Source organism: Cottoperca gobio, chromosome 9, assembly GCF_900634415.1.
Source record: "Cottoperca gobio chromosome 9, fCotGob3.1, whole genome shotgun sequence".
NCBI classification, from domain to species: Eukaryota; Metazoa; Chordata; class Actinopteri; order Perciformes; family Bovichtidae; genus Cottoperca; species Cottoperca gobio.
In genome coordinates, this window is record NC_041363.1 from 10,265,048 (window position 1) to 10,292,413 (window position 27,366).

The window sequence follows — 27,366 nt, forward strand, 5'->3', positions numbered from 1 at the left end:
TTCATGTAACCCTAAAAACTAAGTCTGAACCCTCAAATAAATGGTTTTAAAAGACAAAAACCAAACACATTCACTCGTTTTACTATACTTGTGAGTACATTTCATTGTTATATATTTATTTCCTGGAAGTCAACCCTAACTTTTAAATCTAAATGTCACATGCCTTACCTCAACCCTAACCTATTCATAGTTCTTACCATAACACATCCCTAAAACAAATATTTAATATGTTAAACAGCAAGCGCATGTGCACGCGGGCTCACACACACTCACGCACACACAAACTCAATGGTTGTACTTTTTTTAGTTAATAAAACACATACAAAGATGTCAGAGGAACAATGAACACTTTTATAGTCTATTCAGTGAATAATCAATTCACACAGCAATTAATCTCCTTCTCTCTCTCTCTCTCACACACACACACACACACACACACACACACACACACACACACACACACACACACACACACACACACACACACACACACACACACACTGCTCCTCACACACTACTGCTCAGCTGCCAGTTCTACAATTTTTTTGTTAAAGTAAATAAGTCCCCATAAAATTTACAAAACGCTAATTTATAAACAACTCTTCAGTGATACCGAGGACATTACAATTATCAAATAAAAACACATACAATATCAACAAAAACATTCAAATATCCTCTCTGTGGCATCTGCCAACCGCCGCCCCTCTTTCTGCTGTCTTTCACTTCATTTGCTGGTTCAGCCAGTTCCTCAGAGTCTCTAGGTTCCTCTGAAACCAGCGAACATTTTTCTGCACGTTGTCCAGGGCAACCTGAGTAGCTCTCAGCTGAGACGCCTGCTCTTTGATGGACTCAAAGAATAACTGCACCTGCAGGATCAAACACAGATACGTTTACAAAAACACAAACAAGCATACAACTTCTCTTTCAGTTAAAGTCGCAATTATATTTGTAACAAGATTAGCACACATTTATTACTGCTTATGGGTTTATAGATATGTCTTTTTATGTCAGTACCACGCTTTATTTGACCTGAAAACAATTAGAATCAGCATTTTTAGCGAGTGTCTGAGAGCAAATGCAGGTGACATTGCTATTACCATTTATCATCACTATCAATAATCTTGCAGATGGTGCCAATGCCAGCCAATACCAATAGCATATTGAAATATTGGTTTATCTCTTAATTGCTTTGCAGAATACAGTTCAGTTCAAGATATAAGAGTGCATTTACTTCAGTGAGTTCCTCTGGAGATGAAAACTGGCCTGTGGTGCCAATGATGATGTTTCTAATACAAAAGGAGCCCAACTGGAACCTGGTGAGTAGAAAGACAAGAGAAGAGAGCAACACATTAATATTTCTTCCTTCATATACACACACCGTTATTGGGAATCAACCACCCAATGTGTTTCTTGCGCTATATTCAGATCCTTATTACAGTAAATCATAACCTGTTTCACTTGTTAAACAGCATCAAAGCCACTAAACAGGTGAGGCTTACTGGTTTACACAAAGCGTATGCATCCAACTCACAGCAACTTGATGAGTAAAAAGCATGTGTCACAGAGTATATACATGTATATACTGGGTAAGATATTACTATGTTTTCATAGCATCACATGGTTTGACTTATTTGACTTATACTGCCATTCACAATGTCTTTGGTGCACTAACCTTTGAACCAGTGTGTCCCAGTTCTTCTTGACAAAGTTCCAGGCGAGGTGATGTCCTCGCGGGTTCCTGGCCACCATGAGGATGAGAGTGGACAGATCCTGGGATCGAATCATCTTCCCTTCAAGACCAAACTCTAACAATCTGCAATGTAAACACACAAAATATAGCCTGCTCTATTAAAGCCACATTATCTGCCATCACTTGCAGAGCCTCCACTAATAGCCTCCACTGTTTAACATATCTGTAACATGGACACAGAACAAATATTGGATATCTGTTGGCTGCACTGTGATACAATACCACACGTTTGCCACATGGTGGCAGCGTTAACTGTGTAAAAAGTGTAAAGGGGAGAAGATGTACCTATGTAGTTTGTTTTTGTCTCTGCTGCAGGTCAAGGCAAACAGGAGTTTGCCTTTTTGTGCTGCAGAGAGGGAGACGTTGTACGTGTGTAAGAGAGAAGCCCAGCCGTGGTCATCCTGAGCTCCAACTGAAAAAACTGTCTCTGCCACATCAGTTGGCAAGCTAGGGTAAACATAAGCAGAGACATGCACATTAGAGACGTGATGAAATATCAAATGATATGGTCCAGCCTAGCACAGGAATGTGATTGTGAATGATATCAGCATTTGTTGACTGATAATAATATGTGTTAATATATAATTTAGACGGACATACTTGAGTGTACCGTTAGACTGAAGCCAGTCTTTGAAGCTCTGCCGTGCCTGCTCCAGACAAGGAGGGTCATCCAGGTGGCAAGCCAGTGACAGGATCTCTGACCTCAGGCGTCGCTCAGACACAGAGCCCCTGTCGCTCCACGTCTGCTGGTCAATGACCGCACGGAAAAATCGCAGGATGTACTTCTGCACACAGAGAGACGGCATCTCACATGAACAAAAACTGAATTTCATACCAACATTAGCATAAATATCGTACTAAATGTGTGTAGTCTTCTTACCCCCAGGTTGCTTGTTACATCAAACTCGTTCCTTTTCTCAATCATCCGGTAAAAGGCCTCCAGAGAGCCCAGTCCTTGGAGGAGAGGCACATTGTGTTTCTCCAATTGCAGGTAACCAATCAGGTCCAAGCCTTTATTGAGCGGTAGATGACCTGCTCTTTAGAGAAATGCAAGAATATTTAAAAGGTTAGGCGCCGTTTCAGGTGGGATAATTAAAGCTGTTTTGTTTATGTTACTGTTTCTATTGGTCTCACACAAAGCCACAAACACACACACACACACATAAGATGCTTACGTGACCAATTGAAAGGCGTTGTGTATCAAGTGAGTCCTGTCTTTGTAGCTCAGAGCAGTGTGGTTTTCCCTCAGTAGTTTTGTCATCTCGTCCCAACCGCCATTCTCGTAATGAACCACATAATAGCCTGTCATGTCAGTGTTTACTTTCACCCAGCTGACGTCCTCTCCTATATGTATGCTGTCTATATGAGACACAAACAGCAAAAGAGAGGATAGAAAACCATATAATGGCAAAGCAAAAGTGAAGATATGCACGATTTATATTTAACATATTCTCTCTTCTCTGTTACCTGTGTGTGCTGTCATCAAGTGTCTGTGAATTGTGCTGGAAGCATCCGTCTTGTATGTCAGAGGGATATGCCAAAGGAAACTACAAGAACAGGAAGTATCATTTTAAAAGTGTTGAACCTCAAGTTCAAAATAGTTACTTCAAAGTAAAGGTAATAATGGGCATTTAGCTGAAGAGCAACATACAGTGTTAATAGAAGAGTAAATGAAATAGTTTGAAAATAACTGTGAACGTGCATGTGCATGCTCACCCCTGTTGCAATGTGGACCAGAGAGGCTCAGAAGGCAGCACTGTCCTCAGGAACCTGTCCTGTCTAAGCAGCAGATGGGGCCCCTTCCTAGTTACAGTTACCAGAGGAATACCTTTCTGTAGAATCCAAGTGTTCATCATGGCTGTCAGGTCCATGTGTTCCCCTGCAAACAGGTACTGTAGGAGACAATGCATGGGACCACAACACGTCACAAGGTCAGATAATCGTGTAAGAGGGAAACCCATGAAGAGAGGTCAGTGAGTGGGTTTTTATATGTTTACTCACTGCATTTTTAGAGGCCTGGCTGCTGCTGTAACAATGTTTTCCTGAAATGAAGTCCTCCTCGGAGCATGTCTGGAAAACAAAAATGTGTACGTTACATTGCGGCTCACCATAGTACGTCATGTTTGCAATCTTCCTACCTTGAAGGCAGCTGTTCAATTAAATTCAAATGAAATGCTATACAATACAGTACAATTAACTTTGAGAGACTTTAAACTTGTTTGAGATTGGTAATCCATCACAATGGACACCATGTCTGCTTTCATTTTTGTCAATGTTTTTGTATCGATGCATGGCACGGCGGTGTTTTCTTGTAGAATCACTTACAATTGCATTACTGGTCAAAGATAACATAATTTTGATGGCAATAAAAGCAGACATAATGTTATTTTTGATCAATTACCTTAACTACATTGTGCAATTTACAAGTCTCAGCAGATTGATTTATAAACCATAATGAAATACATTTGGGGAAAAAACAATGACTCCTGAATGGAAGGAGGTAAAACAAATCTAAAATCTAAAACACTACAGCATCCATTATAAAACAAAAACAAAAATGATTAATTAAGTGATTTACAAAAAGATGTCAAAGGACTACAAAGTGAATTTCAGACACATTAATATAATGTGTGTTTGTACATTGGCTAGGCTGTCCCACAGGTCCTGGTTGAGAGCATTTCTGTAGCTGTATTTCCGGAGGTATCGTACTATCCCCCGCTGGAACACATCATCTGTCAGAAAATGTCGCAGCATTTGCAGGACACATGCTCCCTGGTGGGAGACACAGAGAACGCATTATTTAATTAATAGGCCATGAAAGGTTACAAGTTTCAGCTTCGTAGCTTCTTTTTAAACCAGACTCTACTGTTTTGCTCCTTCAATAACCCTGCACGATGTGGACATCTTTAAACCCACAGTCTAAATGCAATCTCACTGCATTTAAATTTAAATTAAAGAAACTGCAACTACTTTGCACACTTGTCTGTATGTATAGTATGTTTATATTTTAGTTGTAGTAGTTTGGTACATTATAGTGTATTATAACTTATTTCTTTATATTTTATATTGTGTATTCTAAAAATACTCTGTAGATATATATATCTTTCTGGGTCGATATATATATATATTTACTGTGTAGTTTTCACTCCTGTGAAATACATAATAACCTGCTGTTGCTGCTGCAACATAATAATTTCCCAATTATCTATCTGTCTGTCTGTCTGTCTGTCTGTCTGTCTGTCTGTCTGTTTGTCTGTCTGTCTGTCTGTCTGCCTGTCTGTCTGTCTGTCTGTCTATCTATCTATCTATGCTGTAAGTTGGTTTCAAAGCAGTTTCAATGTTGTTGAGATCAAAATGTATACAGTCACAAATGTGCTGTTTTCCAACTATTTCAAACCAGGCTGATCAAAAGTTTTCTTTAAAATATAGTTGTTTTATGTATCCCTTAGTTTGCAGGTAATACATGTCCACAGATAATACACTCATATTACATTTCCATTATCAGTTGAATATTGCTCTTTGTGACTGTGACTGAACACATTTATGAGACTGAAAGCATACTTTGTCGTAGGAGACTGTGTCAAACATCTGTTTGATCTGAGTGGGGTTCTCTGCAGGGCTGGATATTGGCCGAGAGGAGTTCAACGAATCATGACCGACTGCTGAAAAACAGGTGTGCAGTAGATATTCCTCCTGCAAGATTGTGCACAAAACATGATTTGTCAATACTCTACCCTAGGCCTAATACTAATATGCCACTATCATTAAATTGCGTCGATTCTCAGATTAAACAGAGCACATACCACTTTGAGGTCAGGGTAGGTGGCCTCCACTGAAATGTACTCCATGTATCTGGCAAATCCTTCATTCAGCCAGATATCGTTCCACCACTCCATGGTCACCAAGTTACCAAACCACTGCAGGCAAGATTATTAACATTATGAGCTTCTGAACAAGTGAAGCCAAACAAATGCTCAATCCTGTATGCCCACTTACCTGATGGGCGAGCTCATGGCCGATCACCATAGTGACCCAGAGTTTATCAGAAATGGAAGATGTGAGAGGATCAAAGAGTAGGCTGGTTTCTCTGTATGTGGTCAAACCCCAGTTCTCCATCGCACCAGATTGAAAGTCTGGGATGGCTATCAGATCTGAGAAGGGGAAAACACAAGTCAGGGGACGGAAAGTGACAGGGTAAAGAGGGGAACGTGACGGACAATATGTGAAAAGTAATCACAGAAAAACTGAACAAAAGGTACCTTGTTTGGGTAGAGGATAGGGGATGTTGAAATATTCCTCATAGAAGTTTAGCATTTTGACAGCAACCTCTAGGGCATAGCTGGTTTGCTGCCACTTCTCAGGGGAGGCATAGATGGACACCTACAGACACAGAACAGTGCAGGAAAAAAAACAATTAAAATGTGTCCCCGAGAAAGAAATAGTGTTGGCAAGAAATGAAGGAGTTCAAATATCATCAGGGAGACCACACCTGCACCCCAGAAGATGTTGTTGCGGTGACAGATCTGAAGTCACATATGATAAAAGCTACGAGGTACGTGCTCATCTTTACACTTGCATCAAACTGGTCCTCAAGCAGGCCGTCGTTTACTTCAACTGTCTTGACCTGAAATACACAAACACTTGATTGTAGCCATTTCTAACATACATGTGAACATATGTGATAACTAGCATACGCGACACTCACTATAGGCATGTTGGACAGAGCAATGTAGTCTGGACTCCTCTTGATCCATATGGAGAAATTGGCTTTGAAGCTTGGCTCATCGAAACAAGGGAATGCCATCCGAGCACTCGTGGGCTCAAAGTGAGTTGAAGCTAAGGTTCTGAAAACAGACATCAGCGGACACTTTTTATATTGTATAGACAACAGACTATTAAACTGTTGTTGGAACCTCCCTGCATGTGTGGGATCTTTTACTAAGCTTGCTGTGAAACATCTGATCTTACCTGGTCTCTCCTGTGCTTGTTCTGTAGGTGCTCTTATAGAAACCATAGAAGCCTTCTACAAGTTCTGCCCCAAACTCAATATGCAGAAAGTACTTTTGCCCGCTGCTGAGCACCCTGGGAGAGAAAATGCCAATCTGCTCATGGGAAGGGTTATGAAGAACTGGAAGAACCTAGAACAGGAGGGTATAGAAATAAGTTGTGTCCATTGTAGGTAACAATGACAAATAAGATGTAAAAATAACTGCATTTACTAACTACCTGATCAGACAGATGAGCGTAGTCCTGGTCCATTATGGTGGCCTTGGAGATCTGCAAACCCTTGCTGTGTAATACAACCCAGTTTGTGTTGTTCTGGACATCAATCTGGATCTGCACTGAGCCAGTGAAACTGAGACTTGTGAGGTTGGGGTGCAGGTGGAGGTAGTAGTGAAGAGGAATTATGTACCTGAGATGAAGATACATCAATGACTCAAGAGACAGAGGTCCTAGAACTTTTTATCAATTCTTTCTTATCTTGGATGCGGCTGTTAAAAAACGTAATAGGTACCTTGGAAGGCGAAGCTGGCTCCAAGGGAAGGACAGTTTACCAGATCCCACGGGAGACTGTTCTCCTGCGGGGTGAGGTGGGGATGACGCCTGTTGTGAACTCTGGTGAGACCCAACCAGAGACACGTGGAATAGGGACAGCACTAACAGCCTCACCAAGACCATTGTATAGGAAATGTCCTTCAACCACGTAATTAAAATAAATGGCTAACAGCCAGTATCACACCATCAGAATATGGCTGAATCAAAAATGTCAGGACCTTTTCTTTTCAACCTGAAAGACATTAGAGCAGAATTAAGAACACACCACATATATTTCTCTAGTAAACTTGTATTATATTATTTTTATGTTCTTCCTGTGTTCCAGTTCAAGTCCAACCAAAAATGTTAAAATGGAGTGTCTCACCACTAATGTCTTCCTGCCTCCTTCAACCATGTTTATGGTTGTAGCTATGGTTTAAAAGTTTACTATGTCCACTGTAAAAACGTGGACATACCTTTACTACCACTGTTAACATTTTATCCATACTTCCAAATAATTTATCTGCCACAAAATGACTCATATATGAATTCTGTTGAGAGGTAAATGAATTCGGGCTAACTAGGGCTGTGTTTAGGTTTTTTAGACCGTAACTACAACACAACTCAGCCTGAAGGAGACTCAAACATGTGACAATCAAACCACATGATTTTCCATGCGGACAAAACAAGATGAGGACACAGCTATAACTGTGTGGTGACAACAGCTGCAGCAGCAGAACTGCAGTTCAAATCAGGCTACATACAGTAGTGGTGCTGTACCAAGCTGATAATGCGAACATTACGTTATTTACAACGTAAACACTTGTGGAAGACTGTTATGAAATTACAGTTAGTAAAGTAATGCTCATCTTGTATTCACTTTAGAGGTCATGTGTTTACAGAAATCAATAAGAAATTGTCCAAAAAGCTTTACCTCGATCAGTTTAGCTTCATCATCCTTCCCTCATGTTCCTGTAGTTCAGTTTCACTTTCTCTTAAAGGCTGACTCACATTGCGTGTGTGCGCGTGTGTAATGTATTTTCCAGCTATTGTTAGAGGATACAGAGGCTGATGTGCACTGTAACCACAGTTATTATACATAAGTTAGTGTGTGTGTGTGTGTGTGTGTGTGTGTGTGTGTGTGTGTGTGTGTGTGTGTGTACCTTACAATAGTGTTGTCTAATGTTCTTGGTGCTTTGATATGATCAGTTTCTTACCTCAGATCTAACAGTCGAGGCAGGTGTGTCTCCTGTTGTTCAAATGACTCTACACTGACTTACTGTCCTGTCCTCAGCACTTAACACTCTTTATAAACGCAGATAAAGCCCACACTGTGTTTAAGAGCTCACACTGAGCACATACTTCTCTACCTCTGTGAGTGTGTGTGTGTGTGTGTGTGTGTGTGTGTTTGGGTTTGTGGGTTTCATTGTTGATGTAATGTAAGGTCAAAGCAATGTGACTATCAATCCCCCATAATGCAATGCTCCTGGCAAAGCTAAACGGCATGCCCCCATTTCACACACTCACAAAATACACTAAGTGCACGAACACACACACACAATCAAGGCAGCACTAAAGCTACAATAACTAACACAGACATGACTGAGCCATCCAGGGGTTTATTTTACCTTTCTATCATCTATTTGTGGACAGGTAAGAGTTTTCTAATTTTAATACATTATTATGGTGAATACTTTTGAATCAATGGGTAAGAAAATTACACATTTCTGTTTGGTGAAAATCATAAATATCCAAAACAAATGACTTCTCTTTTGTGTGTGATTTTTCTTTTTGTTAGTTTTTTTCTTTGTTTGTTTAAAGCATGACCACCGTGTGTGAGTTAATCAGTGGCTGTGGAAAGTCAATTCAATATTTTTATTTAGAAATCTGCAACATGCAACACACTATCCTTAGGTTTTTATATTATCAATAGTGGCAGCCTATAGAGGATTATTTACTCTTACTCGAGTTCCTACATCAAAATCATAAAGTTTTTTTGCAGCACAAAAACAAACAATTGACATATTTGTAGTTGTATCCAGCAGTAATGTTAAATGCATAAAGGATTTAATATTAAACTGTTACACACTAATATGTTAAATATTGTTTTTTTGATGTCCATGTTTGATATTATGTTCTTAAAAGCTAACAGCAAACATGTCATTTTTACCAGTGCATCCCCTTTTGTTAGATAACCACCGACCAAGATCTCTCCGCATCCTCTTCATGTTGTTCTCTGTCATCTTTTAGGAGGGGTCGAGGGTAATGTGCTGGCCTCTCTGGCCTCTCCGGTCCACCTGTCAGGGGAGAGGCTGGGCTGGACCCTGCTGGTCTGTATGGTGAGTGACTTCCGGAGAGGGCACCTAGAGGTCAGCTGGAGGTCACCATCAGAAGGCCACATGTCCAGCTCACCATACAGCCTTGCTGTAAACAGGAAGCATCGTGGCAACAGCGCTGTGGCGATCATAACGGTGGCGACCGGTGACTGGCCATCATACAGTTGCTCTGTGAGTCACAGGCGACACTCAAAGGTTCCCAGGAGAAACCACGCCACCTCATCAGGTAGGACTACAGCTGATCATGAATTTGGTTTCTGTCATTGCTACTCACAAATTAAATTTTGTTTAATTTTTTTAATCAATTTCTATCTTTTCAGATCATAAAGAGAATATTTGCTGTGGATATGAAGAAACAGAAGGTAATGGGTTGCAAACAATTGTTTAAAAATCCTTCTAATTCATAACAGAAGTTGTTCATTATATTTATCTGTGTTGTTCGTCCCCCAGATGTTGCTGTGTGGACAAACACAGTGATTCTCCTGGTTATGAGGCTGCTTCTCATCAAGATCCTCGTCTTCAACACTTTGATGACCACTTATGCTGTTATTAAGTGGTAAGAGGTTTTCACTCACCTTCATGGTCTTGTCTAACAGTGTGTGAAAACAGGTTTTATGTAACATGATATGTAATGATTCTGAACAATGTATTTGACCTTTCAGATGGTTGGAAATGGAGTGCTTCTGATGCACCGTGTGACCTTGGAAAGTAAACTAACCCAGAAAGGGGAACTCTTTCTTGTCTGAAGTCTGAACAGTGAGGACTTCTGCTGGAAGAAGTTGATCAAAGCCTGCTCGTGAGGTTGGCTTTATGATTATGGTTTTACCCTGAGTTTTGGAATCTCTTGGATGAAATGGGAAATTATCCACTGCCATGGGTCACAGGAGTAGCAGGTCTCAAATGCTATATATCATTTGTGGCGCCTTTTTCAGCCTTGTCTCATTGACATCCCAGGTGTTGCCGACTGTGGCAGTTGAAAACAGATTGTGTCTGTGAGGCCAAACCTGGTATCTGATCGAAGCCTAACCTCAGACAGATGGGTTAGACGTTAGAGCACATGGTGTTATGTGTGTGTGTGTATGTGTGTGTGTGTGTGTGTGTGTGTGTGTGTGTGTGTGTGTGTGTGTGTGTGTGTTTATGTTGTGAAAGGATCTGTAAGTATTCTTACTCATCTTTAATCCTGAAGTCCTTGAACGTGGGGAAAATTTAGCTCAAGGTTTTTGGAAGTTTACAAATAAACAAAATAAAAGGTTCCATCTTGTTTTGCTTTTTTATATATTCCTGTTAAATGTGACATTAATAATCAGGAAGTAAGCTTGGACTGTTTTGACTTTATTGTTTTTAAATAAAACACTTGCACACAGTTTTTTCCTCCATGTTTTTTTTTTGAGCGCCTTGAGTAACACACTGACATAGCAACAGAGCACCACTAAGTGGCAGTACAATCACATCTGACATTTTTTAAATTATTATCCAACAGCAAGAATATGGAGCTTAACTTCCTCTACAGGACACTACGTTCATAAATAAGTTAAGTATTTCAACATTGATCAGTCACTCTTCACCAAACTGACACTCACACGTGATGTAAGAGATCACATTGCCAAAAACTGAGATTAAGCTGATTATGGCCAACCGAATGAGGCATAATTATACATAATGTTACATGTTAAAAAGGCTCATAGTGTTGAGGGACATGTGTATCAGGTATCAAATGGCATACATTTCCCACAACTCACTGCTGAAGTACAGGTCTCAGCTGACAGTGTGGCAAAGTTTTCAGTGATTTGCAGTGCTTTGTCTTCAATCCAGTATTTTACACGTAACCCAGTAAGGATCAGCTTGTCAATTCTGGCAGCTGGAGTAAAACAGTCTACAGTAGCAACTTTAAAAACAGGAGAGATTGTGAGGAGGAGAAGGGTGCTGGTTTGGTGGTGAGCTATGATCTCCTTTATACATAAAAAAAACATACAATATCTGTCTTTGGCTCAAATTAACACAACAAAGAATACGGAGAGCAACATACACGAGCCGGTATCGTCACAGCCTCTTGGCAAAAAGGTGGGAATAACTCTGACATGATTTTCAGAGAAAATAAAACACATCCAAGCATGTCACTAACTGGTAAAAAAAAAAAAAAAACACTGACGCACCCACATACACACTCCCACATATTTGAAATCAGGACTGAGAAAAGAAAAACAAATTCATACAGCAACCAAATTGCTGTGACAATATTCCTACTTAATTAAAAAAAGAACAACTCCCATTAACTGACTGCAAATGAGACGCTGAGTCAAATCAGCTACTGGAAGAATGATGCATTTTAACAAAAATGGCAGCTCCTTGTATTTAACAGACTTTTTACTTTGAATTGATCACAAATCAAATCATAGATGGTCTCCAAAAACGTGAGCCATTTGAGAATGTGTTGGAACACAGTAAGAGAGAGAGAGAGGAAGAAACACTGATGTGGATTTGTGAAAAAAAAAAAAAAAAAAAGGAAAACTAAATAAAGTGCTTCTGTTAAAACAAACATCCTCTGTCTGAGGTATCAAAGAAAAATCACATCAAATGACACAAAAAAAACTCTACGCCATTACACTGTGCACTGAAGACAAGCTATTTACAGTTTGGAGTGTGTATCCACACACTCTATTTACCCACACAGGTACGTTTGTGTCATTGTCAAGTCTTATCCAAAGATGAAGACAGATTGTGAAAGCCGTCATCACGTCTCCTGTATTACTCCCCAGAGGTCTGACTCTGCCAGGTAAGATGCAGTTAGTGTTGCTAGTCTTCGTGTGCCAAAAACACAAGTTCCCAGTAACTGTCCAGCCTGCTGTTTCCTCTCTACATGAGAGAGGAGTCAGTGCTCAGTATCAGTGCTCAGCAAAAAACTCCCCAAACTCTCTCTCCAGTGCACACATACACAAACTTCCCTCTCCCGCTCTTACAACGCCACGCTCAGAACACACAGCAGGAGCAGAGCCAGCTGTTTGATAGGTTGAGAATCAGAGTGTAAGCTGGAGGGGGCTGAGCCGCGGGGGTAGATCCTCCATCTATCCCGATGAGGGTGGAGACTCTCCATGTCCTTCTGGGCGCTGTACGCCGCCACTGTGAAGTTAGCATCCCCGGTGGTGAGGAGATCAAACACACAGGAGTGGAAGTAAATGTCCTGCACCTCCAGCTGCTCCCTGCAGCGTTCCTTCGCCCCGTCCACACTGAAAACCTGCGTGGCATCGTAGGGGGATGCTTGTATCTGTGAGGAATAGCTGGGCCTGCGCAGCTGCTGGAGCTGCAAGCCGAGCGCGGGAGGGGTGAGGGGCAGAGGGAGATGCCCTGCCTGGTCGATGCGTTCTCCACCGGGGCAGCCGTTCAGACAGAGCTGCAGGTCCTGGGTGGCATCGTAGGCCTGAGCCAGATCCTCTGGGATCCGCACTGCCATGGTCAGGTAGCGTCCCAGCTGGCGAACGATTACAGTGACACCAATGTAGCCAGCGTGCAGCTCCACGTGGTTCCCCGGGCTGCGCTCAGAGATCCAGAGAGCACGGACCTTCCCAGTTGCACCTTCTGCACCAGCAGACATGTGGATGGGGTCTCCGCTGCTCACAGTTCCATCATCAAAGGCAGCAGGGAGGTTGTCTGTGACGGCCTGGTAGACCCTCTGGTCTGTACAACCCTCATAGGGCTTGAAAATGATGGTGATCTATGGAGAGGGAGAGAGGAGCATCATGTAAGTTAGAGATGTTTAAGTTTAAAGTGTGTTCAATAAATTACAAAGTTACAAGTTCACAGTTACAAAGTCAGTTCATTAGATAAAGTACAAACACAACTGAAGCTGGAGCTGAAACAATAAGTAGAATAAATGTAGAGCTGCAAAAATGAGTCCATTAATCGATTAGTTAACTTAAATTGTATAACTATTTTCTGCTTATCAAGCATGAGTATTTGCTACTTCTGTTTCTCATACAATCAATGAAATGAAATATATTCGTTGGACATTCACTATCATGAGTTGCAGCCCTTATTATTGCTTAGTTGATCAACATAAATTAATCAGCAAACTACTTTGATAACAAACATTTTATTTAAATTAATATCTTTATTGAGTATCTTTTCAATTAATTGAGAAAATAAATTATGATAATGATCAATGCTTGCAGTCCCGGTCTCTCTCTCTCTCTCTCAGTCACGCACACACAGACACACACACACAGACACACACACACACACACACACGCATTTACAAATATTAACAGTCACCCATTACACAGGTTATTGACTCTCATCACACTACATTTGAGAAATTACTAAATGACTTTTTAACAAGTTGTAATTTGACACAGCTATGCAAACATGCTGACACATGCTGACACATGCACACACGCAATCACACACACACACGCATAAAACCCCACACCGGGCTCAATGGTGAGTGAAGGCAGTGGTGGATACAGGGTGTGGTGTGAGCATTACGGTTAGCACTAGCATCATAGTTCCGGTGAATGGCTGCTTTGTTCACATGACAGCCGTGAGGAATGAGGCCTGGCAGGCCATTAAGCCTGGAGGGCTGTTAATGTGTGTGTGTGTGTGTGTGTGTGTGTGTGCGTGTGCGTGTGCGTGTGTGTGTGTGTGTGTGTGTGTGTGAGAGTGTGTGTGACCCTAATAATCGTGACTAATAACTTGCCCCACCTCTGACACAAGGTCAAACCTTCAGCTCCGCAGTGTAGCAACCCTACTATTTGCTTAATGTGTGTGTGTGTTTCTGTCAACGTGTGCATGACTAAGTGTATGCATGGGTGTGTATGTGTTTTAATAATTAAAACTATCGACTAAGCTAGAGAGGGCAGATCATCGGGGGAAATATCAACATAGCTTCTTTAACACCACAAAGATCACCTTGTGTGGGTCGTCATCCATTTAGTGGGGCATGTGTGTGTTTGTTAGCGTCTTTTTGTCATGAAGGGATAAGGACTCTTAACACACAGTGCTTTAAGCCGGGTGCAAGGAGTGCCACTTATGAGACACACGCACATAAATACTTGCAAACACACACATGAGTAAACAGTGGGTCCTTTCACACATCTCATTCCATGTTATTAGAGGTCAGGCTATATGCAGCCATTAACCAAGTTAGGTTTCCAACACTGCTTCAGTCACAAGAGATAGTCACAAGATCGGGCTGTTTGCCTCACACTTTTCGAGTCTGAGGGAGCGAGAGACACAGAGACGGGAAGAGAGAGAAGTAGAGCAAGTGCCTTTTTTTTTAGCCTCACATTGATAAGATATCATACTCTGAGGAACAGAAAAGCAACTTAGAAGTCATTATAGAAAATATTTCTCTCTCTAACTCACACAAATTACACCAGCTGCTCTCACTTAAGAAACTCTTTCATTCTTAATAACAATAAATTAGACCCCAAAAGCCTATTTCTCTCTGCTTTCCCCTTTACAAAAGTTTTCTTCTCACCTTATTGGTTGCCGTGGCACTGGAGCCGGGTACCACAGGGACATTAGTGACCTGTACTGACAGATAGTCATTATCAATGAGTGGCCACGCCCCCTCCACCTTGCAAGTCTGGAAGCTGTCCTTAAACGTCCTCAGGTGTGGGTCCCCGAACAGCCCGCAGAACAGGTAGACAGGCCGAGAGTGTGCGTGGGAGTGTGCGTGTGCATGCACGTGGGAGTGTGAGTGTGAGTGCTGGGTGCGACTGTGGTAGTTGCAGGGCTCGTGTTCGACTTCAGGGTGCGTGGAGGACGTGGGCCCGTCTCTGGAGCAATTCCTCTGGCTCATGAGATCGGAGATGCCCAGCACAGCCGAGTGGAACACAAGGTTCCCCCGGCAGGACTTGGCTGTCCTCTGGGTGCAGGCCGAGTACGCACGCAGAGCCTTGCAAAACTCAGTGTGAAAGCCATCCACGGCCGGCGTCAGGTGGAAGGTCAGAGAGACGAAGTCGGTGGTGCACTTCTGGATACGGCACTGAGGGGTGGCCACCTGGCACTGACCTGGAGAGGACAGAGAGCAGAAGTATAAAAAAAAAGTTAATCAGATGTCTGATAATGTAGGTATGTACTACACTTAGAGCTGGATTTAACTAGAAATGGAGAGCTCATGTGCACACAGAAGGCAACTAAGGTTACTTTGAACTTAAACGCACAATGCTACCGGTCTGTTACAATCCAACCTAATAAAATTGGAAAAAGAGGGGTCCGCTGGTTAAAAGTCTTGATGAATCAGTTGTGCCGCTTTGTGAGTGTAATAAAGCTAGAGTGTAATAAACCAAAGAGCAGCCAGAGAGAAAAGATAAATAACCTTTTCCCACAAGGAGTGAGATAAAACTGCTTATATAGCCAGTGAGCACATAACACGTACAGTATTATGTTCAGAGAGAGCAAGACACTACAAGGTGTGCTATGTACACACACATGCTTCCATGACTTTGTAAAGCTTATGTTGAGTCAGAAAGGTGTTGGTTGGTCATTTCTGAGGGTATCGTATTTGTGATCTTGAGCCAGTTTAGCAGAGAAAATACATGATCAGAAATGTACCTTGATAAGATATAACGTCAAGGTTTCTTTTGTCGTTTTAATGTTTGTTTATGGCTAAGAACTCCAGTAAGGAATTGTATCACAAAGAGTGATTATTCTGTCCCCGTATACAGATTTCTCGATCCGAAATTGTCCCTGATGTTTTATCTGTTGCTATATTTCTGAATGTAACAAGGGTCAAACCAGCCCTTTATATCATAGATCATCAGAGAGAGAGGGAGTTAGAGGGAGAGAGAGATTAGAGACCAGACCTAATGCATCAGTCACAGCGTGCTACTATTAGATTAGGCCAGAGAGAGGCTCTGCAGTGTATGGGCAGCTGCACAGACACACACACACACACAAATTGCTTTCTTAGAAAGAATGCTGCTTATGTTTCCGTTAAACGCACACAGTCAGTGATCTTCCGATGGTGGTATGATCTCCTAATGGCCAAGCAAAACCAGAAAGTGCATGGTTTTTACTGAAATCAACAGATTTCCTTTATGTCACACAACCACTAACACATCAACACACACGAGCAAACAGCACATTCCAGCTCTTCTTTGTACATTTATTTGATTCTGGGGCATGACGGAGTCGGGCGCCACCATTTGGGGGCAGTAGTGCTCTGAGTTTTAGAAATGAAGGCGCAGGTACGGACCCCCACTCACACCACACTTCAGAATCTCTCCCCTGTCTGTTAAATACTGACACCAACCCACAGACACACACACACACACACACACACACATGCACAGGCTGCCGTCCATGCCAACCACCACGGTACAGACGGTCTTGAGTACTGAGGACACATTGTGTCTTTGACTGGCGCACCAACAGCTTCCTTCTTTCCCTCCTATCTGCCCCGCAGTACCTAAATACCACTCCCAATCTAATCAGAGTAGGTTTATTCTCTTTCGAAGGGGTATCAGAATCATGAGCTGCTCTAAAAACACACAAAAGCAGTCATTCACTGACATTTTCCCAGCAGGGTGACGTAGCAGAGAAGACAGTTGACACTGTAACTGAAGGACTCGGGTTCAAACCACTGACTTATATAAAAGGTTGAAACCTCTCTGATGACAAGCATCTGCTGAAGTTTCACACCAGCTGATCCTGCAATCTTGCATCCCTGTGTATGCATCAAGCAATTGACGGTTAGTAATATTAAAGCACAATTTTCATATTTTTGTTCTCCCAGTGATCCGTCCTCCTAAGCGTTCTTTCTAATCAAACATAGCTGTACTTTCAAGAGAAAACCCAAACCATGCATATAAATAAGACATTTGTGGAAAGATGAGTCGAGGTGAGGAATACTGAATTGCCTTGAAAATATTGTTAAGAAGAGAATAAAGAAATCCTCCTGTGAGGAGCTGACGCAGGAAAGCCATTCAACACATCCAGAGCCTGGTTTGTTTCACTCCCCTGGGGTGAGTATCTAATATAGACACAATAAAAAAGCCAGCAATGCCCTCACCACTCCTTCCAGGTCCTACCACAATATCAACCTATCTTTTTTACTCCATCCCCCTCTCCCAGGTCTCATCTCTTCTTCTCTCTCAAGACTCATATGTTGTCAGATTTTTTCCAACTCAAATAATTCCCCTCCATCAGCACTATTCTGATATAGCACTATTTTTATTCTGTTTTTTTTGCCCTTAGCCTTCTCAGTCTGATTCCCTGGCTGGTCTCTCTCCTCCACATCCTGAGGCACCCTCTCCACCATCAGACAGAGGTCAGAAGATCCACCAGCTGAATCTCTCCGGCTCGGTTTAGCGATTCTTTGTCTCCCTATCCCTATCCAACTTCTCTGATCTCGGGAGATCAGAGAAAGATCTACTGGGATCATCTCTCAACCGAGGGAATGGCTTGTGAAGTGCTTATTGATCACCTTGTTGTGTGCACTCTCTCTCTCTCTCTCTCTCTCTCTCTCTCTCTCTCTCTCTCTCTCTCTCTCTCTCTCTCTCTCTCTCTCTCTCTCTCACACACACACTGAGCTCAAATCACAGAAACATCCCTCCAAGCTTAGAGATACAAAGCTTTACAGGGGCTCACTACAGCATGCACTCTTTCTTTCTCTCGACCAGACACTCAGGAGCGCGAACTATCTTCAACAACGCAGACATTCCTGCCTCACTGTCTAAACAGACACATGGAGCTGACGGCTGGAGCGACAATGCAATATGTCTATATGCCTTGAAATGTACAAGTTATAACAAATAAAACAACAGACTAAATAATACACATTCTTTCCAGGTGACGCACGTGTAGCAGAAGGTGCCAAGAGGGTCTTTAATGTGAAGTGGGTCTCTCTGTTCCCACCAGGCTTCGTGCAGAGGCGGTTTTGTCCCGCTGCCTGAGCCGTGTTAAACTAATTACTGGAGGTGTGACTGCTCAACAGACAGCCGGCCACAACAGCCGACCCCCTGCACACACAGTAACACACACAGATTTGGCCACAAAAGAAAAGCAGGTTTCTGTAAAAGGGACATTATACTGCATTTCGCACTGTATGAAAAAGGCATCCGTAATAATGAATTTAAAAGCAACAAACAATGTGGTAAAAAGGAGGTAAGTAAATCATGGCTCTTGTAGCCACAGAGAAGGAGTCATATTATGTTTTAGTGTGACCTTTACAAACACCTTATTAACTTTTGGCTTTCAGTGAACACACTCTTCTTTTGTTCAATTCTTTGTTATTTTTCTTCTGTCCAGCATGTGGCTTAGATTGGGATGTGTGAAGACAAGCAACCAGAAATTCAAACACAGTCACTTTGATTTCTCTTGTGATGCATTTTATTAATTTGCATCATTCAACTGAACATTAACTGTTTTCCACAATAGGTTTAGTCCCATTTACAAAAGTACAGCCCTGATCCTAACTTTTTATGATCATATTTACACTGGAATATATCCTGTTTGTGTCGATATTAATCTGGGTAAAGCTGTATTCTGTTATATATGGACATGAGGAGAGATAGTCTCCCTCTTTCCTTTTCCTCCCCTCCTCCATGAGCCATTAAGGGGCAGACAGGAGAATGACGGCCCAGGAGAGAGGAGGAGAAACTCGATCCGTGCTCAGACTGCTGCACTGCCGCTGGAGAGAGAGCCATTGTCAGGCAGGACTGGGCCCAACACAAGGAATGTGCAATGATTACAAACGTTTAATAACTAATAAAGTATCTCTGATCACGACTAAATGCAGCAGAGTGGAAATAAACGCTGTTACAGTGGATGTAGTTTGTGCAGCTCATAGTTATTAGTGCGAAATTAGATAATAAAGTGCGTGAAATTACAGATTAGTTGCGATCTTGACCGAGAGACACGCTAGTTGTTGCAGTGTTGGAGTGTAGTTAGTTACCTATTTGAGCACCGCAGCAGAGAGCGATGATCACCAGCAGCAGTGGCCGGAAGCGGCGCACTAGAGACGGGGAGGCGAGGCGCTCAGCCCCGCGGAAACAGCATCCGGCTCTCCCCATCCCCGTCCATGCAGGGCCAGGAGGGGAGAGTGGACAGTCCTCCGAAAGGCGAGGAGGGATGGTGTCCAGGCCTTCTCACTTCTTCTTCTTCTTCTTCTTCTTCTTCTACTTCTACGTCTACTTCTTCTGCCTCTTCTTCCTCACTCTTCTCTCCTTCCTCTCCTCCTCGGGTGCGCAGGGGCATTAAAACACAGCTGCTCCGCGGAATGCAGGGCGGAGGGGGTCGAAAAGCAAAGAGGAGGAAAACAAAGTGCAAGGAGAAGTCACTCCGACGATACTTTTACTTTTTCCCCGGTGCAAACCCAACACCCCCACGTGATTTAAGTGCGCTCCCTCCACGGTCGGACTTTCGCCTTGATTGTGATCACTCTGTGCTCTCCTCTCTCGTCCCAAACACGCACAATCACATCTCTCTTCCTCACCAGGCCGGGGTTTCTCCTCCACTCCTCCCCTTTCACTTTCTCCTCCTCCTCCTGTGCCCCTCCATCAAATCAATAGAGAATCAACCAAACCCTGCTGGCGGAAAACCCGCCTACCACGACTCTCACTCTCTCACACATTTAGAGAGAGAGAGAAAGCGAGCAGTCGACAAAATAATGAAGAGGCCGGAGATAAAAGTTGTAAAACGATAGTAGGATGCCATTAAATCACTGTGTGTACCAAAGAGAATAATGGGTTTCTTATGTACGCTAATGCTACTGTGCTGCCAAGGAATTTTATTTGGAAGAGTTCAAACTGATTAACATAAAGCAGAGCTTCTAAGATTTCACAAATGTGTTCGTTTTTTCTCGTGTTTTCTTAGCGACTCAATACTTATAATAACGGCCTACGAATAATAATAATAATAATAATAATAATAATAATAATAATAATAATAATAATAATAACATTAAAAATAATAACCCCTCCACCTGAACAACAAAAGAAAACATAATATCTAGTTGCCTGAGAAAGGAGCTGCGACAGACAAAAGGGTGTGGTAAGAGGTGGATATGTTAATTACTTTTGCAAGCTGTAATAGTTGTTATAGTGGCCTAGCCTACATTCCTAGAGATACATGACACACACTGTCATAAATCTGTGTGATACATTTTTTTAGATAGAGAAATTAAATAAAGGTCTGCATCATCCAAGACACAATAATCATGATTTATGTCCAGATCAGCATGCATGATTTATGATGTATGATGATCACATATTTGTAATGCAGTCTTGCATTGTAAATATATGTAAATATAAAAGTGTTTTCTGCAAAAGCAAGCCACAAACTTTATTATATCTTAGTGTCAAAGTGTAAATCAAACTCCTTTTTTCCTACATATTTCACACATGCACACAAGGGGCAGCAGTAGCTCAGTCTGTAGGGACTTGGCTTGGGAAATTCAAAATTTCTGTGTGTGTTCTGTGCTGTGTACATGTGTGTGAACATCGAAAGAGGATTCAAAATCCTTAATTTGATCTTGAAACTATCACAAAGAAAACTTTTTCAAACCAAAATAATCAGAATCAGAAATCCTTTATTAGTCCCACGACGGGGAAATTTACGTTATTACAGCAAAAGAGCAAGAGAGTAAAGTGGCGAGTACACAATTAAATAGAATAAAATACAGTAACAGTAATATAAGTACAGAGTCATTGATACAAATGTGTAAGAGTGACTATTGCACATGACACTGGTAATTGCACAACAGTGTTGGAATAGACCTTTCTTGGTGTGGTGGTCTACCAGGGGCCGTGGTGATTGTACAGTCTGACCGCTGCATACTATAATATTAAGAGTGTATGATGGCTTGCAATTTCTCACACTTGTCATAACTGTGAATTTAGGATGAGATTTCCTCACGGCACTGATTTAAATCTGCTTCATCACTTTCTTTGATCCACCGACCAAATGAGCTGCAAACTTTGTGAAAGAAATGCTATTAATTGACGGGTGTACACCACAGAGTGGCTCGTTTGAGTGCTTGGTTTGTTTTCTTTTTAAACCCTCTAGCACTGAAACGTCACACTTTATTCCAAATAATTATGTTGCAGTTGAGTACTAACCTCCCATCTTTGGATTTTGTAAAGACATAATCTCTGCTACTTCATTGGCAAAAAGCGCATTAATAGAAAATAGAAACAGAACAGAACACAATGTGGAGGGAGCACCTCTGTGACACAAAACAGTACAAACATAAAGACACACACACACGCACACCAAATAAGTTCAAACTGCAACATTCATAAATCTATTCAGTCAAAAGAACAAAAGTGCAGAAGGTGAGCAGACAATGTAAACACCCCCAGGCGATAATGACAAAACACTGCATACACAGCTATACATGCAAAATCGCCTGTACCTTTGCAATTGCTATTGTTGCCTACACCTACAGCTATAACCCATAAATGAATAACTTCACACCCACTTTCGGGAGGCTGTTAAAATGCAACTTTTTATTGCAAAGATAAAGAACCTGATCCAAACTCCAGTTTGTATACTCCAAGATAATAAGTGTGTTGAAGGTTTGCATGTGTTTGTTCAGAGCTGTAATACCCTGCTGCCTGCTGAATTCTGCCAGACTGTGCCACCCTGGTTTAACTTGTTTGCATTTGTACAGTATGTACATATGTGTGAATATATTTGTGTGTGAGTCAGTGTGTGTGTGTGTCCATAACCGTGACTGCTATGTAGCAAACAGAGCTTCTCTGTGGCTGATATTTTATGTGCTGTGTGTCATAGCCGGATAGTTTCACTGTAACATGACTCAATTACAGTGTGTACACTCACATCACTGCCGGCCATAAGTTTGGTCATGGTGGTTCGTTCCCCACTGATTGTGTCAGTAAAATAAACACATACAGTCACTATAAAGCTCATGAGGATTTGAAAGTAAGTGTGGCCAGAGGAGATGATGTGTGCAACTCAAACAGGCTCTGATATTAGAATATATTAGCTTCCTGTTTGTGCCAGAAGCCTCTGATCTCACCCATGAGAAAGTGTGTGTGTGTGAGTGAGTCAAGAAATCTTGTCAGATGTTGTACTATAGTGTATACATGTGTATTTGTACAGCCAGGTGACAAATAAAGGAAGAAGCTGAATAAATTAATGTAGAAACAGAATCAACACTACTTTACTCTTCTACTCCACTACATTTTAGAGGCAAGTATTGCACTTTCTTGTACATTTATTATCTATAGTTACGAGTTACTTTCAGATTAAAACTATGAACACACAACAAACAATGCATTGTTTTAGATTTCCCTACAGTTGCATACATGTTATTGCATCAGTTATACTGCCACAATAATTGCGGCTTTGAGGTCTCGAAAAGCGCTATATAAATTCAATTTATTATTATTATTATTAATAATTTAGTATAATACAACACTTTACAAAATGAGTGCTCCGTAGTACTAAATCTGTGTAATGTCTGATTGAGCCCATGTGTGAATAGAGCTGCTCATTGTTTGGAGAATTCATGGGGAGTGAGTTTGTATGTTGATGACATTTCTATGGCGGCTGGCATGAAACCGGAAGAAATAAAAAGGGTGAAGAAGAAGAAGAAGAAGAAGAAGAAGAAGAAGAAGAAGAAGAAGAAGAAGAAGAAGAAGAAGAAGAAGAAGAAGAAGAAGAAGAAGAAGAGTCATTTACAGGAAGACGCAGAGGAGAAGACCGGTTTCGGGAAATTCTGTCTGAAAGGGCCGACGCCAAAATTGTGAGACAAATTCAAGGAGCGGCAAGCGATTTGGTTGTATGACCAAACTACAAACAGGCAACATGACCGCGGTGTAATCTGCATCATGCCATGACTCCTGCACGCTATACCCAGGCGCCACCCCTCGCCTAAAGCAAACTATTTAAGTAATTTCCAGAAAGTGAGCTCGTGCTACATGTGTGAAAGAGAATCTCCGGACAATGTGCCGCCCAGAGTTTATATGAGAGATTGTGGACTAACGTGTTAAACAGTGTCTCTACTACCATCATCAAAACCCCAGTTGAGCGAATATATTTTAGGAAATAGTGTTCCAGTAGAGCTCCAGGGATGAATAAAGCTTTTCTGGTCGCTCATGGCAGCCAAACATATTTCTAAGATATTTTAGTTTGTTTTTCCCTTCATTTGCTACCCAGCTGTGCATACTGTTCATCAAATATTGGGACAAGAATTAAAAAAGCAATGTTTTTGACAGTTAAAACTGCCTCTCAGACCGACCTGCCACCTCTCTGCAAGATGATGAACACTAGGTGAGCATTTTATTTATGCTAACACTCCGAACACAGATTGGTTAATTCAATTACATGAGTGCATATGGTACTATTCATCATGACTAATTTCATATTTCATTCTAATCACACATCCGCCTACATGGACACACAAAAGCATACATAACATATGACCCTATTCATGGAATTTAATTCTATATTTCATACTAATTCATTTAATCAATTACACCACAGCTGAGACCTGGGAGGAGAGAACGCTGAAGCTAGCTCAGCCCCCTCCAAACACACACACACACACACACACACACACACACACACACACACACACACACACACACCTCTACAGAGCTGCTCTGCCTAGCCTCACATGCATTCGCACACTGTGCCTCAGGCACAAAGACAGTCTGTCTCTGAACGTCCAGCTTGTCTTCACCTCCACACCTCTGCCTCCCTTCTCCACTTCTCCCTCTCTCCACCTCCCCCTCACTTCAACTCCAAACAGCCCATCATTCAACAAATGGCTCTTGTAACTCCATGCACACCTGTGTATGCATGTGTGAGTGTGTGTGTGTGTGTGTGTGTCAGAGTGTGTAAGTGTTGAGAGTTCTGCATTGTTGCAAACATGTCAAAGGTTGTGCTTATAGGAAAGGTATGATGTTGGAATACATCGATCCTTATCTGTCAGGGTATTACAGCTCTGCAACATTATGTTACTATTTTATCATGAAATAACAGCCTCAAAATCATTTTGATGTACGGCCTTGTAATAGAGAGAATGGAGAATGGTCAGCCCCACTCTGCACTCCAAACAGCTGTTATTGCAGTAACTTGGTGAGCGGGTCTTATAGTCTCTCAGGAAAAGGGCTCAAGGCTTTAACTGGATAATATTTTATAGAAAAAATATGTTCTGGTTTTCCCTCTGATGTCCTCTGGCTGCTTTACCTCAACTTTTGGTGATTTAGAGAATTTGCTGAATGACAAAAAGCTTTACTTATTGCTAAAGTTAGCTAAACACTAACTGCTGCCAACGCTAGTTAGCCGAGCTGGGAGCACTGGGACATTGTTGGAGTTTACACCTCGAGCACAGTAGCTTTGAACCGCTGGGAGGAAGAGGTTTTCAGGGCGGGGTTAGTCTGCGCGGGTGTCGTGCCCAGAACCGCAGCGGGATGAGCCAGGTTCAGCAGCCTCTAGGGACTAATGAGTTATATTAGCTGCACTTGCTATGTCTTGTTTTGTTGCACTTGCTTGATGTTCGGCTGTGATAGCAAAGTTGTCAGCTTGCTAGTTTTTGTAAGTAATCTAAGTAATGTAATCCTAACAAATGCATGTGTAACGTTAAAACTGTCCATATTTACGACAGTGGTGTGTAAGTGAATTGAACTCTGAGACTGTAGGGGCACTAAATCTATTAAAAAGGGACTAAACAATATTTCCCTCAGAAACTGGAGTGGAGTAGAACTATAAAGTAGCATGATATTGAAAATATACAGTGTTTTAATAAATGTACTCAGTTACATCCCACCACTGCACACATCTAGCTCTTCTCTCACTCGTTCTCAGTACCTGCCACCACACCACACATACACATACACACACCCTTCCTGTTCTCAGTACCAGCCACCACAACACACATACACACACACACACCATTCCTGTTCTCAGTACCAGCCACTACAACACACACATACACACACACACACACGATTCCTGTTCTCAGTACCAACCACCGCAACACACACATACACACACACACCATTCCTGACTCACAGATGGGTGGTAAAGGTAAGCGGGGACTGCAGGTGTGTGTGTGTGTGTATGTGTGTGTGTGTGTGTGTGTGTGTGCGTGTGTGTGTGTATGTGTGTGTTTATATTCCTGATGTGAGACGATAACATAAAAGATAAAATCCAGGTATCAAAGCCTCTTGTAATGCGAGTGGAAACCCAATCCCATAATAGCCTGTTTGATAGCTGTTTCACTACCGGGCCAAACTCATGTTGTGTTTCACTTGAGTTGGCCTTATCAGACCTCCTGTGTCTGCACATTCCCTTCACTGTTACAAAAAGAAGAGACTGAGGCTGGTTTCAGGTGCGTCTAATGCAAAAAGAAGTGTCAGAGTGGGAAAGCAAGATCTTCTCAGGGTCAGTTTATCTTTTGAAATGCTAAAGAGAAACGTAGCGTCGTCAGAGAGCTCAGATTAGTGCGAGAGGATTTCAGAGGGAGATTATCACATTGATCTTTCACCCCTTACACTCTCAGCCACCTTCTCTTCTTCCTCAGATCAGCCCGCTGATGTGCATTGATTGACTGGTACTCACGTAAAAGGCAAAATACTATGATGACACAACAGTTGAAAATAGAAACAGAGGACAGAAAATAGAACACATAATCATGATAGTGCTCTCTGGTCGTTTTCTCATATTGTCTGCCTTTAGTGACTAAGAGACTAAATGTGTTTACTCAAGGACTGTACTTGAGTACAATTTTGAGGTACAAAAAAATAATAATGCTACTTCTTCTTCTTCTTCTTCTTCTTCTTCTTCTTCTTCTTCTTCTTCTTCTTCTTCTTACCTCAAAGACTAGATGATGTACAAAGCATATGGTCATCTTAAAACAACTCAAGAGTATTTTTACGTTATACCCTTTTACTTGAGAAACAGATATGAATGTCAGGGACACTTTCCTGTTTTAGCTGGACAAGGTAGCGTTCCCTGGGGGGGGGGGGGGGTAGAACACATGCTGGTAAAGTGAATTATTTGCCACAAAGTGTGTAACTAGTCAAGTGTGAAGACATCTGAAATAAATAACCACGATCCATTTCCCTCTTCATTTTCTACCATTTCTTCCTCGTCTTTTACCCTCTTCCTCTCCCTCTTCCTCTCCCTCATCTATCATTTCATCTTTTGTGTAAAAACATCTGAAGCTTACACAGCTGCAATAGACAGCGCTGTTACAACGAAGCCTCTGTTTTCTCTGGGCAAACACACACACACACACGCACACACAGAGCAGTGAGAAGGAAACAGCTGAAGGATGTAATAGGGGCAGATGAGGATCATGGGGTTGCAGTTTGGTTTGGGTCAGGGTGAATGTTTGGCAGCTGTGAGACAAAGACGCGCTATTAAAACAGCTCCCTTCTCGCCTCCAGCAAGCTCTGGAGCAAAACTTGTTTTGTCAGTCAATTTGCCAGCTAACATCGAATTAAATAAGCAGAAGCCTTGTGATTCTATCAGAGCTCGTTTTGGGATAAGTTGCGTCTTTCCGTGTATAAAAGAGTGCATCACTTCCAAAAACTGAGACATTTTTAAGCCTGTAGATAGATACATGGTGTGAACATTTGAAATTGTTCATCCAGTTTGACGCTAATTTCCATGCATGTACTTTAATCACATTACTCACGCATACATCTCCCTTTCTCTTTTGCTGTGTTTTCCACACATGCGAACACACACACACACACACACACACACACACACACACACACACACACACACACACACACACACACACACACACACACACACACAGAA

At 41.9% G+C, this 27,366-nt stretch overlaps 2 protein-coding genes across 2 annotated transcripts; both read right to left on the reverse strand.

The window, feature by feature from the left end:
- Positions 1–330: 330 nt before the first annotated feature.
- erap2 (endoplasmic reticulum aminopeptidase 2) lies at positions 331–8,258 on the reverse strand. The gene is made up of 21 exons (XM_029439697.1): positions 8,220–8,258; positions 7,266–7,538; positions 6,977–7,163; positions 6,719–6,888; positions 6,456–6,594; positions 6,240–6,374; positions 6,010–6,130; positions 5,747–5,901; positions 5,554–5,667; positions 5,312–5,443; positions 4,391–4,522; positions 3,752–3,820; positions 3,467–3,642; positions 3,218–3,297; positions 2,926–3,109; positions 2,631–2,787; positions 2,351–2,535; positions 2,036–2,197; positions 1,673–1,813; positions 1,232–1,313; positions 331–866 (listed from the first exon to the last, which is right to left on the reverse strand). Exons 2-21 carry the CDS (start codon positions 7,427–7,429, stop codon positions 720–722), a joined length of 2,832 nt encoding a protein of 943 aa, XP_029295557.1. The 5' UTR covers positions 7,430–7,538; positions 8,220–8,258; the 3' UTR covers positions 331–719.
- Positions 8,259–10,971: 2,713 nt separating this feature from the next.
- rgmb (repulsive guidance molecule BMP co-receptor b) lies at positions 10,972–20,086 on the reverse strand. Its single transcript, XM_029440741.1, has 3 exons — positions 19,517–20,086; positions 15,095–15,630; positions 10,972–13,330 (listed from the first exon to the last, which is right to left on the reverse strand). Exons 1-3 carry the CDS (start codon positions 19,632–19,634, stop codon positions 12,575–12,577), a joined length of 1,410 nt encoding a protein of 469 aa, XP_029296601.1. The 5' UTR covers positions 19,635–20,086; the 3' UTR covers positions 10,972–12,574.
- Positions 20,087–27,366: the final 7,280 nt, after the last annotated feature.